This window comes from Setaria italica, chromosome V (genome assembly GCF_000263155.2).
Source record: "Setaria italica strain Yugu1 chromosome V, Setaria_italica_v2.0, whole genome shotgun sequence".
Lineage (NCBI taxonomy): Eukaryota > Viridiplantae > Streptophyta > Magnoliopsida > Poales > Poaceae > Setaria > Setaria italica.
This window is the reverse complement of record NC_028454.1, coordinates 37,755,911-37,772,288: the sequence shown is the minus strand read 5'-3', so window position 1 is coordinate 37,772,288 and position 16,378 is coordinate 37,755,911. Positions and strand designations below refer to the sequence as shown.

General features: G+C 41.0%; 2 protein-coding genes across 2 annotated transcripts; one reads left to right on the top strand and one right to left on the bottom strand.

Moving 5' to 3' along the window:
- Positions 1 to 170: 170 nt before the first annotated feature.
- LOC101753537 lies at positions 171 to 8,868 on the bottom strand. Its single transcript, XM_004970024.2, has 9 exons — positions 8,671 to 8,868; positions 8,121 to 8,565; positions 6,366 to 7,105; positions 4,668 to 6,040; positions 3,531 to 3,592; positions 2,864 to 3,440; positions 2,690 to 2,771; positions 1,081 to 1,128; positions 171 to 542 (listed from the first exon to the last, which is right to left on the bottom strand). The coding sequence occupies exons 1-9, from the start codon at positions 8,866 to 8,868 to the stop codon at positions 339 to 341; spliced, it is 3,729 nt and encodes a 1,242-aa protein (XP_004970081.2). The 3' UTR covers positions 171 to 338.
- Positions 8,869 to 9,974: 1,106 nt separating this feature from the next.
- LOC101752872 (pentatricopeptide repeat-containing protein At2g29760, chloroplastic) lies at positions 9,975 to 16,252 on the top strand. Its single transcript, XM_022826727.1, has 9 exons — positions 9,975 to 11,438; positions 12,841 to 13,062; positions 13,160 to 13,397; positions 13,475 to 13,665; positions 13,884 to 14,119; positions 14,666 to 14,909; positions 14,997 to 15,104; positions 15,898 to 16,009; positions 16,107 to 16,252. The coding sequence occupies exons 1-9, from the start codon at positions 9,990 to 9,992 to the stop codon at positions 16,175 to 16,177; spliced, it is 2,871 nt and encodes a 956-aa protein (XP_022682462.1). The 5' UTR covers positions 9,975 to 9,989; the 3' UTR covers positions 16,178 to 16,252.
- Positions 16,253 to 16,378: the final 126 nt, after the last annotated feature.

The following is a 16,378-nucleotide window of genomic DNA, read 5'->3' as shown; positions in this document are numbered from 1 at the left end:
GAAGAAACTTTGGAACCCAGGAATTCCAAATTGGCCGCGGAGAAGAGCCAAATTGAGCGCTGGATTGCCTCGACGCGCACAGCCGCGAGACCTTCAGCGCCAGCGGAACGTGGTGCTTTGTACACGAGCTCCCTCCGCAGAACTAGATTTCGACACAAGGTTTGCGATAGTTAACTGAAACACTGTATAACATTAGCAATACTATATAGTAGCCATTTATATATATAAAAAAAACACTATGGTAACCAACGATTATGCACAGTTTTCACATAACTGCTACAAGTTCCAAGCTCTCAGAAACTATAACAAAGTTAACATACATGCAGTATGCAAAATTGTCATGCCGCTTCAGCAGTTGTTTCCTTGGGCAAAATTACAACAATTATACAGTCAGATGGATGGGGTGGAAGTGCAAGCATGCCACACGCATCAGGTGTAGGAGGAAGGATGAATAGTAGCCTTGTCCACATGGAATTCACAGCAGGAACTCTTATCACACCAGCGCATTCTCTGTTTATCAGATAGGATATAAAATCCTGGAACTGCATGATACATAACATTTATGTTAACCAATTGGCCATTAGTTATCAAGGAACACAACTCTGAAATCATTAAGTTCTGCATGATCTGACACCCAAACTCGAAAAAATTGCATGATATCTCAAGTTTCCAATCTTTAACTACGATATGTCATGTTCCTCAACACTAGAAACAAAAATCTCTGATTAATATGACAACAATATTGCTGCCATATGTGTCATGGAACATATGCAGAGACAAATGTCTCACAACTGTAGCCAGTTGAACTATTAACGCAAACAAACACAAAACATTTGCAAACTCAAAATTACAATTTACATTGTCACAAATGCCAATACATTTTCTATTTTCCCTACTAAATAAATTACACCAGAAAGGGACAAGAATAATTTCATTTGTAGTTTGCTTAAGGCTTAGTGCAAGATTGTAATCGCATATGCTAATGAAGTATCAGATGGTCTTATCTCATTGCAATTGATGTATAAAAAAAAGAAAATAACTAAGTTCGGGTAATGTAGTTGCCAGTATCGAAGGTCATACCCCTTTCTGATCACCATCTGAACAAGGCAACAGTCGGCAGACTTCTCTCTGCACAGTGGAAAATAAGAAATTATGGTTTCTCCCAAAAAAAATCAGTTCCCCACAGTGAAAGCACATGTGCATTTTCCTCTATAACTTTCACATATTAAAATCCTTCTAACTTAGTCCACAGAAATCAAACAGTAGATAAATCCTTCCATTAGTTATAGGTTATATATAACCCTAAAACTGTAATTTTAATAAGTGCACACTGGCATACTGAACTATGATTATTATCTTAACACGTTGCATCGACTACACACTTAGTGAGTACCAAAAAATTTGGCTTGAGTCAAAATATATATTTATATATACGACTGGTCATCTCAACTTACACATCTTAAAACATAGGCGCCATGTCTTCCAAATTTATTAGCATCAGATATCATTGTATACTCATTGCCTAAAAGTTAATCTCTGCATTCTCAAACAAATTTTGTTGTAGCATATGCAATCAAATCTTAAAAGCTTTAACCGCTGCTATGCATAAAGGTATTGAACTTTGCCACAGGCATGTTATTACTAGATTTGTCATAAAAAGTACTTTTAAACAGTTGTAGTTTTATATAAATCTTACACTAAAAGGCTTTGTTGTTTGTTCTTGTTATTTAAAGCTTATACCACAGTACATACAAAATTACAAAGTACTCCCTCCGTTCTTAAATATATGACGCCGTTGACTTTTTACTCCAACTTTGACCACCAATATCTATTGAACGAGTACTTTGATACACTAAAGTAAAATGTGTATCATTATGTCTATTGTCAAATGTACTTTAGATTAAACTTGTAGGTTTATCTATTTGCAAAAATATTTGTAGAAAAGACGAACAGTCAAACAAATGAAAAAAGTCAACAGCGTCTTATATTTAAGAACGGAGGGAGTAATTAAATGTGTTATCAGAGACTTTATTGATGTACAAAATTACAAGTGAAAAGGAATGGATGGAGTAATATCACCCTCACAAGCACTACTTGAGTTATTAGCAACAAGCACAGACATGCTCATTACATGTGTTGCTTGCTCCATCTACCCTTTTGAATAAAATAGTGAGCTGAGCCAGGTGCCAAAAGATGCTATTTGCAAGGCTGCAAGTTCAGTGATGACCATGTACGATTAACTAAACCAGATATCAAGAACTCCAACAAAAGCTATCAAGACATGGAGCATGAAAACAACTGAAGGTTTGCATCAGAAATCTCAATAGTTTTGTTCCAAAGTTCAGGTTTTCAAATCAGACCAGGGGAATATTGATCTGGTTAGTTAAATTTCAGAGCCATTATCTAAAATTGAATGAAAGGTACTAGGTATCCATTATGCAAATAACATATAGCAAATTTATATTAACACCAGTATTAAGTATCTGAGCACCTAATTTCTATTTTCCAAGTACCATGGACCTGAAATGCAGAATGTTCTTAAGGCAAACTTTACACGGTATGTGAAATTTGTGTGTTAAGTACTACATAAACAAACACCCTTTCCCATTTCATCAAGACAGCATAAAATTCAAAACTGCACTAGGCTGCAAATATTTCTGAAATGCAATATGGTATTCTGGAAACTTACTTTACTAGGTGGAGTATTAGAGAAAGTTGTCTTCACGTGCTGGAAATCTGTGCGCTTTGTCATATCTAGTTTTTCAGGCCATCTGGAATGAAAAATAACAAAAATATTTAAGAAAATTACCATATTCATAACAGAAATAATATATTACATAGCATGAATTTATGCAAGCCTTACTCTGCTGGTTCAGAAACAGCATTTTCGTATCTACAGGCATCCAACTCTACTCTACTTGCATAGACTCTGCAATAATTCATGCTGCTTTTTGCAAGAAAACCCTGCCATCGAGGATGAGGACATGGATTTTGAAAGTCAGAAGAGTCAGCAATAGGTTGAACCGGAGGAGGAGAATTTGGGGGTGGTGGCACTGAAGGTGGCTGGGAAATAGGTAATGGAGGTGGAGGTGTAAATTGTGGGGGAGCTACATTTGGTAGAGGTGGTGGCGGAGGCATTTTCTCAGAATGCTGCGCTGAACCACCAGGAAGCTGCACAATAGGAGTAACAGAAGAGGGTATGAAAGGAAGAGTTGGATTGGCACGGAAGTTACTTCCAGGCATCATGCGAGGAGAAACATGACTGAAGGGTGGTGGATTGGGGGTAGTGTTCTCCCAAGGACTCCCTGGACCATGATATACAGGTCGAACAAAGGAGGTTTGAATAGGTGGTGGTGGTATTACAGAACCACGGTGTGTAGAGACAGGAGGGCAAGGAAGAATTCCTTGTGGAGCTCTATTTGTATTTGGAGGAGGTGGACCTGCACATCAAGAAAGACATTGTTATATTGGAAACTAATCATGCACAAGCTCGCAAGATTTCTGTTCCACTAAAGAAAAACTAGACTTGCCATAAATAGGTCGACCCCCTGGTGCTGCATAGCCTGCATGATATCCTGAAACTCTTGGATGCCTGCAGATGTTTCCAAAAGTAGAATATGTAAGTAACAAGAAAAGTTCCATTGGAGCATGTAAAAGTTGTAGGAGATTACATAATATGGTATCAGAAGCTATAATATTTTTTTTAGACATGTTGTATAAATAAATAAGTAAAAAGGACATGGAAGTCCTTCAGGGTTTTGTAGGTTCAATCAAATAATGAACCTCCAGACCTTCTAATTTTGCTCTATTTTTGATTGATGGTAAAAGAGGGAAACAGTAAAGGCATATAAGGGTCATCTAAGGTTTTTAAGCTCCTGCCTAGCCACATGAATTACCATGTTTTAATACGTCCAGAAAGTGGAAAAGAAAAAAAAAAGCTTAGCATGGGCATCTTTCTGCTTCTCACAATGGACACATAATCAAACAGTTTCGTGATCCATGTAAAACTAAAGTGCAACTTTCCTGCACCTGCAGCACTCTGATCAAATCTGGTGGCACCAAATATTACAATAGAAAAAAAGTTGTAAATTGCCATGTCCTGCTTGTATATTGTTTCCATATGAATAGTGTGCTTTCAGTATGCTAATATCAGCTAAACTTAAAATATGCACATGTACAGTAAATGGCTCACAACATACTGTTCAAGTTGACATAGAATTACCATAAAGACTATTATGTTGCATGTTTAGATTCAAAAGGCGATTCTGCACAAGATTAAATCTAGATAAGCAAGAATGACATGCTGATGTAACCAAATAGGAAACACAAAAATGTTCCTTAGCAAATCAGTGGCAAATGAGGAAAGAGTAACTTCTCAGTAGCCAACACAAACATTCGTGTGTTTATAATGGCATATTATTTTATTTCCTATGAAAACAAGGAGTCATGGCAACCAATGCAATTGGCTGTATCTGCTCATACATATCGTGGCATAATTCCAAAATTGCACGGTCAAATTTAGAAAATTCACCTCAACAAGAGACGTCATCTTTAGCACGTTTGGGAGCTATAATCATATCATTGGCCAGATTGCAAAATAACAATAGATGCCAGCAATTTTTTTTTTTTTTAAGAATTAGGGGGGGGGGGGGGGGAGTTAAGCTAACCTGATATCTTGGTGGATGCTGTTGTCAGGAAAACTCTGGCCTAACAATGGAGCAACAGGCAACACTGTTTTATCATGAACAGATCCTGCACTCCATGTCCTTGATTCAATAACAATTGACTTCATCCCAAATCGTGCTCCATGCAAGTGTGATTTTGCACAGGCAGCAGCATCTTGTGATCTATAAACTATAAAGCAGTTCCCATCAGACCTATTGAATTGGCATCTTATGACCTCACCAAATCGAGAGAAGGCATTGATTAACTCCATGTCAGGGACTGAGTTGTCTATATTTTGCACCAAGAGTTGATGACCAGGTGCATTCTTATCCCTGGAACAAACATCTGCAGGAGCTTGACTCCTAATGTAGACTTTTGCCGTAGCTGCATCAACTGCCGTCTCGAATTCCAGAAGCAAAGCATTTTCACCAGAGAGATCAGTAACACCACATGGTCTCTTCAACCCTGCTGCCTTCAATTCATCAAACACCTCATCTTTGTCTTTTTGGTTCTGGACTTTAGCAACATAAATATGACGGCTTTCACCGATAGCTATACCATGAATAAATCCCTTGCTACCTATAAGTCTGTCTAAATACCTTATTTGAAGAAAACCGCCCCAAATGGAGGAACCCTGCATATATCCACATGCACGCAGAGCATGCATTATGTTTCTATATTCAACTAAGGAAAAATCTTTGGATGGATAGAATAAAAAATTAGCTAATGGACCAAACTCCTCAAACTTAGATCTGACTAATGCTTCTGCAGCTCTATTTCCCAGCAAACCAACCCAAAGTTCCTTCGAAACTGAAATCACATCCCTTTTGACAGAAGGACCATAAATATCAAATGGTTCAGAATATATGTGCTTTGCCTTCCCATAATGTTGTCCTGGGGAAGTAAGTGATGTAGATCCTCCAGCAGAATCATACACAGATTTTGGCGTAACCGAATCAGATCTTGTACCTTGATGCGCTGTATCAGCGACAACACTTACTCCTTTGCAGTAATCCATTTTTGCATCCGCCAGCCTATCAGATTTCTGATTATCAGCATGAACCATGTCCATATTCTTGTCCTGTGAAGTTTTGTCTCCATAGCTATCTTTTTTCTCAGTTTTTGAAAGTGCTCCCTGCCCAGATGAAGAAACTAGTTCATCTGGTTGCATATTTTCTCTGACATTTTTGTCGAGTTTCTCGAGCACCGATGATCCATTGCCTATGTCACTTTTATCCTCAACAGGTTCTGACAACGAGCCCAAAACTTTCAAACAAGATGACACCTCTGAAACCACAGCAGGTTTACAGGAATCACATAATTTCTTGTACCTTGATAATATCCAATGTCTCAAAGATGGATGCCTAGAGATGGCCTGCAAATGAAACCTAGTAAGATTGTAAAATAAATAAGCAAAAGAGCTCCAGAAAGAAATGAAGAGGGAAGTTATACAGCAGATTTTTACAAGAAGATAAAGTGGAAGATTACAAAGAAGTCTCTAGAGATCACAAACTTCCTTAGTCAATTTTAACTTTAAGTGCAAGCAGAACCTTGCAAGTTGCAACAGATAAGCAGAATACGAACAATAGATCCTTGATTAAAGATGTACACTAGAACCCTTTATTGTCTTCAATGGGTCATAATTCAAAACTATTTAATGGAAAGGTAAAAATTCAGCATCAATAGAAAATGATCCATACCATTGTGATGTAACACTCATTTGACTCCACCATAGAATTCTCCAAATCAACATTATCATCGGACGAATTATTTGAACGAACAATCTTTTTGGTGTAAGGCAGATTTCCTTCCGTCCCTGAAGACTGTCCATCAATCTTATCATCCAGAGAATCATTTGCAGCATTACTGTTCAGATGACAGGTCAGCTGATTTAAAAAGTACAGCCCTTCTCCTTTTACATCATCAGATTCTGCGGAAGCAAGCAGCGTGAAACAGGCTTCTAGTATATTCTCTGGGAACAAAAGAAATATGCATAGCAAGCAAAGTGCTCCCAGTTCAAATAAACTGTCAAATACTGGTTGTTTGGCATTATTCAACTCCAGCTTTAAAGTCTCTAACAACTTCACAGGGTCCTGAAGCATTAGACATTTTTTAGAGTCCATACGATAGATATCCTTTCCCTCAAAGGTTGAAATGAAGAAGGAAAGGACAGTTCTATAAACCGCAGAGCAGATTCCTTTGATAACGGGTGACTTGGGTGCTTCAGAAGATGCTGCAGAGCATATGTCAGTTAAGCCAACGATACAAGCTCTAACTGTCTTGTATGCAATACCACTCGAACCCTTCCCTCCTGTTACAGTGGCCATGTTGCATTTGTACATGTTGATGGTAACTTTAGTCGCTGCCTCGAGTGCAGTAGGACAGTGTGAAGCAAATCGAGGAATTGGCAAAGACAGAAAACATTGTACACTTTCACAACCTGCATGGATAGACAAGGAAAAGATAAGGATATTTGTAAACATGGAAGAACTGATTCTTTACTGGATTAATAAGCTTAAATCGTGCAGTGAAGGTTGTACTCATGAAATTTTATTCGTAAGTATGGCTCTATTTGTTAATCAAATTGAGACGCAGTAAAAGATGATGCCTTTAAATCTGAGCACATCATGAGCAAAAGGTGTGACAAATAATGAAAGGAAGGCAGATAAACTTCCAACTCTTTCAAAGTTGTGCAATTCTCGTTTTTATATAACACAGAAAACAAGTCTTTGTCCTCACTATTTGCTAATCGAACTGTCAGAAAATGTGGAGAAGCATAGTTGCTACAGAGCAAAAATGGGCATCTGTAGTAAAGTTTTAGGGTTAAGTTATATAGTTCCAGAGATAATGGAACCATTTAATCATGAATCTTGACTAGCCTTAAAGATGCACATATAACACAACTGTCACGGTTTCAACAGGCTCACTTCAGTTTCAATCAATGATGCAGTGGTATTAAAATCAACTTTTGCTTCCAAATTTTATTTAATAGCACAGGAATTACATGCAGAATTTACTCGTCTGTGTACACGTTATTATTCACAGGCTTAAATGGAATGCACAACCGGAGAAGCTAATTGAAGTGGACAAATTCAATCAACCAAAGGGAATTAGGAAAATGAACAGGCTACCACAATATCCTTTGTGAAGCTGTATATTCCTCATGGCGGATTGCATGATTCCATTTGTTTAGCATCTGAATTCACAGGCTATTGAACATCCATAAAGCACAGATATGAACTAAAAACCACACTCTAACCCAGAACAGCCGAAGGAAAATAGGGCGAAGTGCCCAGAATTTCACCATCCGTAGAGATTGCAGCTACAAACAAATCTAATTTCGAATGGTGAGCCGTTCAAGCTTTACCCAGGTTATAGCAAATCACTAAATCAACGAACGACGAAAGCAATTCCAGTTTTACTGTACGTGACGAGAGAGAGGGGAGTTTAGCCACCTCGGGAGGCGGAGATGAGGTCGAGGTAGTCCTGCTCCAGCTCGGGCGTGAGGCCGCAGTCTTTCCGCTGCCCTATGTAATCACGGATACGGCGGTAGTGCATCAAGGCCTTGCTCAGCTCCTCCCGATTGCGGCGCTTTTGAAGCTTCTCCTCCTCCGACGGCGACGGCAGGGATGCCGTTTCCGCCGAAGGTTGAGAGGAGGTTGAGGGCGCCGCCGCAGCTAGGGTTTCGGGAGGAGGCGGCGGAGCAGGGGAAGGAGGTGTCGCGGGCACCGAAGTGGGGGAGGGGCTTGGGTCCTGGGCTTCAACTAGCTTCCGCTTCTTCGGCGGCGGCTCCGCCGCCGGCGATGGCATGATCGGGATGCGCTGGGCAGAATTTGGCGACGGTTCGGCCTCCTCCGATTGGCGTCTCTCGCCAGAGCTTCCCTGGGACTGAGACAAACCCTGAAATAAAATGGAGTTATTGTGCGGCGGTTTTGTGAACGGTGAACCGGCTTGTAAAATGTACGCGAACCTCCCGTGGCTGACGGGTAGGACCATCGAACTTACCGCTGCAACTCCAGCACTGGCTGCTGTTGGTGCGACCTCCTCCGGGCAAGGTGAGCCAATGTCGAGGACACCGACAGCATGAATGAGGTTCTCTACGGACCCATAAAACGCGATGAAGAAGGTAACAACGGCCACCGGCGGTGAGGACAGCGGTGGCGGTGGATCCGTCGATGGGTCTATGGTAATGCTTCTGGGCATGGGTGATGGTGAGTATTGGTGTTAGAGATCTGCGGTGGCGGCAGGTATGTTGATGGATCGTCGCATACGGTGGTGCGCACGTGAGTACATCTGAAAATTTTTCGAGGTGTGGTTGTTCTACGGCCTACCTCAACGCCGAATGTGGCTCGGAGGGGAAGTGAAGGGAGCGGATATATGTATATCTTCATGTTTAGCGAACTTTGTTGATTTTTTTCCTTTTTGGTTGTTTTGTACACGGTGCGTGGCACGTGGACGGCCTATTTTCACATTACTTTTACTCTGAACTGCTCTGTCAGCCAATGGAGCATATGTTTCTTTTCTTCTATTTTCCTCTCATTTTTGTTTCTTTTTATTTCTTTCATTTCCGATTGTTCCTTTATTTTTTTTATTCTTTTCCTTTTTAAGTTTTGGAACGTATTTGGAACATTTTTATACTGGAACAACTTTTACTTATCACCTTCTGCTCGATTTGTCATAAATGCAAGAGGAGAAATATGCTCGTTTTTCTTTAAAAATGCTTGTTGACCTTTGTTTATACATGAATTTTTTTATCTTAATATAGCAGGTAATGCAATTTTTTATTTCTTTTTGTATATGTCATGATAAATTATGAATTGATTTATAATGCCATCCATTTCACTTAGGTTGGAGCATGCTTGGTTAGCCAAGAGGGACTAATACTAGGTGAGAATGAATATGCTTGACCAACAATTTTTTATAGACTATAATGAGTACATGGGTCTTCTCCGTATTCCATTCTCACTTAGGAGAAATCCTCTATTTCTTGGCACATCCTCTATTTCTTAGTACTATACGTTCTTTTATACATTAATTTAACCATAAGAATGCCTGTTGTATTGGAGATTTGGAACCATCAGGTGCGTTGAGAAATGCTCGAGTGTGAATGTTTATTTATGTTCTACCTTCATGTTGGAAATTCACTAACCATACTCTATAACTTCTACTTTAGCTGTCTAGCTATACTTTTAGATTTATCTATTTGTATAAATATTTTTAGAAAACTCGAAAAATCGGTGAGCGGTATTAGCCATGGTAAGCCGCCCCTGCGATTACCAACCAAACCGACCGCGCCGTCACCCAATTGCACTCCGCACGCCGTGATGACTGACCCCACCGGCCTGCCGCCGCCGCTCCGCCCGCCCACCGCGCCGCCTCGACCCGCCGTCGCGCGCGTGCTGCACGCTATCAACACCTGCACCTCCGCCGCGGCCCTCGGGCCTATGCGCGGCGGCATCCTCCGCGACCCCGCGCTCCTCCGCAACACGACCGTCGTCTCCGCCTTCTTCCTCGCATGCGGCCGCCTCCGCAGCCTCGACCCCGCGCTCGCCCTCTTCGCCTCGCTCCCGCGGCCCCATGTCTTCGTCTTCAACTCGCTCCTCCGCTCCCTGCCCCCAGCCCCCACCTGCTCGCCGCTCCCGCTCTTCCGCCACTTCCTCGGCCTCGGCGTCCGCCCCAACCGATACACCTTCCCGCTGATGCTCACCTCCCTCTCCTCGCTCCGCGACCTCACGGCCGTGCACTCCCAGGTGGCCAAGTCCGGCTTCGCGCGCGACCTCCACGTCCAGAATGCCCTCCTTGCGCGCTACGCGGCCTGCGACACGGACCTGGCGCACGCCGAGCAGCTATTTGACGAAATGCCATGCCCGGACGTCGTCGCGTGGACAACGATGATCACCGCGTATAGGAACCGCGGCCGCAGCTTCCAGGCTCTGGCTGCCTTCCGGTGGATGTCTGTTGCTTCTGTTGCCCCCAACCGCGTCACCATGGTTTCTGCGCTTGGTGCCTGTGCGGCACATGGCGCGTTGAATACCGGCATCTGGATCCATCAGTATGTGCAGAAGCAGGGATGGGAACTGGACGTGGTATTAGGCACCGCACTTGTTGACATGTACGGGAAGTGTGGGCACATTGCAGAAGGAGCTCGTGTATTCTCTGAAATGGTCGAGAGGAATGTCTATACTTGGAATTCTATCATTGGGGCACTTGCTCTGGCTCAGGATGGAGAAACAGCTCTGCAATGGTTCTTCCAGATGGAAACTGACGGTGTACGGCCAGATGCTGTCACACTGATTTGTGTTCTTTGTGCATGTGCACATGCTGGGTTTGTTGATATTGGGAGGAAAATATTTAATTCGATTGTTCAAGGTAAGTATGGGTTTCAACCTGGGATCAAGCACTTTGGATGCATGGTTGACCTTCTTAGTCGCTCTGGACACCTGGATGATGCCTTCAGGCTTGTTGAGACAATGCCATCACAGCCAAATGCTGTCATCTGGGGCTTGCTATTGCGGGGTTGCAAGGCCCGTGGTGACTCAATATTGAGTGAGCATGTGACAATGCGTCTGGTGGAGCTTGAGCCTGAGAATGCATCACATTATGTGCTGCTAGCCAACTTGTATGCTGGGACAGGGAGGTGGCTGGAGGCTGAGGAGGTCTTGAAGTGGATGAAGAAAAAAGGATTGACAAAGGATGCTGGCTGGAGCCTTAAGATGTTAGAGGACAGCTTAAGCAAATATACAAGTGATGGAGATTTGATGGAATGTGCTCTCTGAGCAATATTGGATGGTCAGTTAACCTGTACAGTACCAGGTAGATAAGCATGCCCTTTCTTTCGCTCTGACCTACATCACCAATGTAGTCTTGGAAAGTGAAATTATAGACAGATGCTGCTTGGATTACTACAACAGCCTGTCGAGCGTGATGATGTCATTGTCATGTAGTGGTGAAGAAAAGCGTGTTTGACAAAAGATGCAGGCTGGAGCCTTGGAATGTTAGAGGACAGGTCAGAGAAACATACATGTGACGAATATTTGATGGTGTTCACTTTGTGACTCAGTCAATCTGTACCATGTAGAAGCACACCCATCCTGTCCCTCCCACTCTCCCAGTTAGATCACTAATATCTAAAACTGGAAGCACAAATTTTATGACATGTAAAAGGTTAGTAAGGTGAACGGCTTTGGTGATAGCACATGTATCAAGTGTTGTCATAAAAACATGGTTATTTTTGGGGGGAAATCAAATACTCTTTAACTCTCAATACGCAGTTCTTCATTATTTCCAAGTTCTAACAGCAATATGCTAGATACAAACTTAGACTAATGATACTCTGTTAAATGTATTTCCTACACCCAGGTAAAAACTTGTGTTGCCACTGTTGTTTCTGCTCAAACAATTTTGTCCTGCAATAAGAGGGTCTTGCAGCACAGTCCATCATTCTTAAATGGTTAGAATTAGCTTGCTGACGATATTACTTCTGAGTTCTGCATCTTGGAACAAATATAAAATTCTAGCTACCTACTATCAAGTTGTAGATTTTGTGCAAGAGAAGACATAATTGAATTATCCCTGCTTCCATATTCTTGTCTAGTTTAGCAGGAAGGCAAACTTTGGTTTGTTGACAGGCCCTAGTGGCTAGTGTTGTGGTCTTGTGGGGATGGGCATTCAGGCTGTGTTGGAATATTGCCTAAAAAACTAACTTTGTGCATCTGTAGCATATCTGTTGCATGTCCTGGTCTGTGGAAAACCCAAATGAATAAGACAAGCCAAGTTGGCTGGTACTTGGTACTGCTGTGGAACAAGAAAATATCTCACCCTCCTAGCTCTTCATGTTCTATGGAGTAGCGCGGGACCAGCAAGAAACTTCTTAATTGATGGTGACTCAGTTATGTAAAGAAACTCCAAACACATGATATTGTTGCTAGGTGAGTCTGTGTCTGTTTATTGGAGTACTTCTTTAAAAATAAATTCGGGTTTATTAACTGGATCCACTGTTCATATTTCTGTGTTCTTCCCAAACAAATGCATGTTTGAAACCATGTTTTCCTGAGATTCCTTTTTTGTTTTATTGTTTTTATCCTTTAGCATGACTCATCACTATGCATATCCTACCATTATAAAGGTGCACAAAACTTCCAAAGGGACAAAGCTCTTGAGGAGATACTGTTATGAAACATGGCTCCTCTGACTCCAAGACTGGTAGTGCCCATAGATGTAAAGAAGCAGCCATGGGAACAAAAGATCCCTCTCCATAACCGCTGGCACCCAAATATCCCTCCTGTTGCTGATGTAACTGAAGGGGAATTGTTCCGTGTTGAGATGGTTGATTGGACTGGAGGGCGGGTTAGGGATGATAACTCTGCTGATGATATCAAATTCCTGGATCTCACAACAGTAAGTTTATATTTTTGCTACTGTTGGAGATCTCATTTGGTTTTACTTTTATTCTACTGCTTTCATGGTGAGCCAAACTGACTAAAGGCTTCTACAGACTCATTATCTTAGTGGACCCCTAAGAATAGTTGATTCTGAAGGGGTTCCAGCTTCACCTGGTGATCTTCTTGTAGTAGAGATCTGCAACCTTGGTCCACTTCCTGGCGATGAGTGGGGTTATACTGCAATATTTGAAAGGGAGAATGGAGGTGGATTCTTAACTGACCATTTCCCTAGTGCAAGAAAGGCCATTTGGTATTTTGAAGGAATTTATGCATACTCCCCTCAGATACCAGGTAAAGTTTCTTGTTATTGCTGGGTGTGAAGCCTTGCAGTTTTGGATCCATCAATAATTCCATTTTGCGTGTTTCAGGTGTTCGTTTTCCAGGATTAACTCATCCCGGTATAGTAGGAACTGCACCATCAGTTGAACTTCTTAATATATGGAATGAAAGGGAGAAAAGATTGGCTGAGACAAGTCCAGAGACTCTTAAACTGTGTGAAGTCCTACACCAGAGGCCCCTTGCTAATTTACCGACCCCTGAGAACTGCTTACTTGGAAAGGCAATAGGAACCACCCTCTATCTCTACTAATAGTGTTGCTTCAAGATTTGTGTCTTTCAATCTGCAAAGGGTTGAATCGCATCTGTATGATTTTTTTTTTGACCTATGGCACCAGTAATGCAGTTCTATATGCAGATATTGTCTAGCAGATCTGAATTATATCTTGCTATCTGTTTCTTTGTAAGTGCCATGTTCATAATTAATACAATTCTGTGCAGATTCAGAAAGGGACAGCTGAATGGCACAAAATGGCAAATGAAGCAGCCAGAACTATTCCTGGAAGGGAGAATGGCGGGAACTGTGACATAAAGAATCTAAGCAGAGGTTCCAAAGTTTATCTACCAGTATTTGTTGAAGGAGCAAATCTTAGTACTGGTGATATGCACTTCTCCCAGGGCGATGGTGAAGTTTCATTTTGTGGTGCAATTGAAATGAGTGGATTCCTTGAGCTCAAGTAATAAATTTTGTCATTATGTACACTTCAATACTACTTGTTATATTATGTTTCATAAACATGTCTGACATCTTATATTTGTCTAGTCGACCTCTAATGATATAAACAAAAAACCAATTGTGTCAAATTAGAATATCAGATTCACTAGTGTAGGAAAACTTCATATTATTAGATTCCATCATTTTTTATAAAGATACTAGCCTAGTACACTAGCACCAGTCATCTTCAATTCTTCATATGGCTATTTTGGCCTTTTTTTCCTTCTATCTTAATGCAATGATATGCAGTTCTCCTGCGTATTTGAGAAAAAATCTTCAATTCTTCATCGCTGCTTGCATGAGACTTATCAGATAGCTCATGATTTGTGGTTCATATATTCTGGCATAGTGAATTATTTGGTGGGATCAAACTCGCTCCATTTGTGTGTTGCGATGTAGCCTGATCAATTATTCTGAACCCTACAGCTGATGTAAATCTGCCTATGCAAACTCACGTTCCCTTGTACGCTTCTCCAAAGTAACAGAATCTCTCTTGCATTCTATATAGGTGTGAGATCATAAGAGGTGGGATGAAGGAATACATGACCCCAGTTGGTCCAACGTCACTACATGTGAATCCTATCTTCGAGATAGGTCCTGTCGAGCCACGCTTCTCAGAATGGTTAGTGTTTGAGGGCATCAGTGTGGATGAGTCTGGGAAGCAGCATTTCCTTGATGCATCAGTTGCCTACAAGCGTGCAGTTCTGAATGCCATTGAGTACCTTTCCAGATTTGGGTACTCCAAGGAGCAGGTAGGCAGTTGGGTAGCTAACTGTTATCTTGAAGTATCATTTGTGCCGAATATTATCTTAACATCGGGTATTGGGGATTTTATACAGGTATATCTCTTACTATCTTGCTGTCCATGTGAGGGTAGGATATCTGGAATAGTAGACTCTCCTAATGCAGTGGCAACTCTTGCCATCCCTACAGCAATATTTGACCAGGTTTGCCTTCAACAGACCAACACCAATTTCCTTTGCTCCTTAAAATTATTAGATTAGTTAAAATATTTTTTTATAGATCATGACTTATTCCTTTTGTCTGATATTGTATCTAAGTATCTAACATGAGCTGCTGGTATGTTATTGGAGAGAGAAAAAGGTAGTGCATGTGACTCATGAGTAGGCTGTTCAAATCACAGCGGATCAATGTTGATGCTGATGAGATTAAATTTTACACCAAACATTAGTGAATTGATGTTATTGGAGAGAGAAAAAGGTAGTGCATGTGACTCATGAGTAGATTTATATTACTTTATACATTTTGTTAAAAGTAGATCATATGAGTAAGCCTGATAGCACTTGGTCAGTGCATCAGTGGCATGTATCACCAAATTATTTTCTTATATAGCAGTCAGTAATACAAGAGCCTCAACATTCTAAAACACACTTTCCCCTGACGGTTGCTGTTATGATCAAACTAGAAGAACAACTTGTAAATATTACTTCCTGGATTTTATATGAAGCAGTCACAATAGCCAGAGCAAACATATCATTTTTCAGTAAGGATCAGACCTATTTTGCTTACTATTTCAAGATGGAACTTGACCTTTTCTACTCTGTAGCAAATTAGTCAAATATATACTAGTCTGCTGGTAGCATTGCTTTATTTTAAAGTTCCAAGGGTTCAATATCAATAGACAAGTCAAGAGAGTATATTCTTCCTTTGTACATATTCTTCTAAACTTATACTTTTTTCTCAAAACTTCGATGCATAATATTTCAATTGCTGTTGTAGGATATAAGGCCAAAACACTTGAAAGGGAGACCAGGACCAAAACTGATAAGACTTCCAGATCTTCTGAGCTGCTCAAATGATGGACACCTTCCTGTCACCCAAGACCAAAGTGGTAGAAGTGTACCCTAGAGATGCATATCATCTAGAAATTGATGAGTATCGTTCTACTTATACATATAAATAATCATCTTTATATTTCCAACTTCCAGGAATCATCTATGTATGTGACCTGGAATCCAGAATGTTGATCTTTAGTTTGTCAGACAATAATCATGTATGAGGATAGAAACACCTGAGTGGTGTCATATTTTCTGTATTGCTACAAAGTCGTGCTATGAATAATGTTGAAATTTAATTTCCCTCTCTAGAAACTTACTTATTTAGGGTGGTGATTCATGTGAAAGTCACTAAAGGAGAGTGGTACTATGATCGGTGTTGCCAGCAAAAGTAGAAATACCATGTCGTCCCTTGAATGAATGAT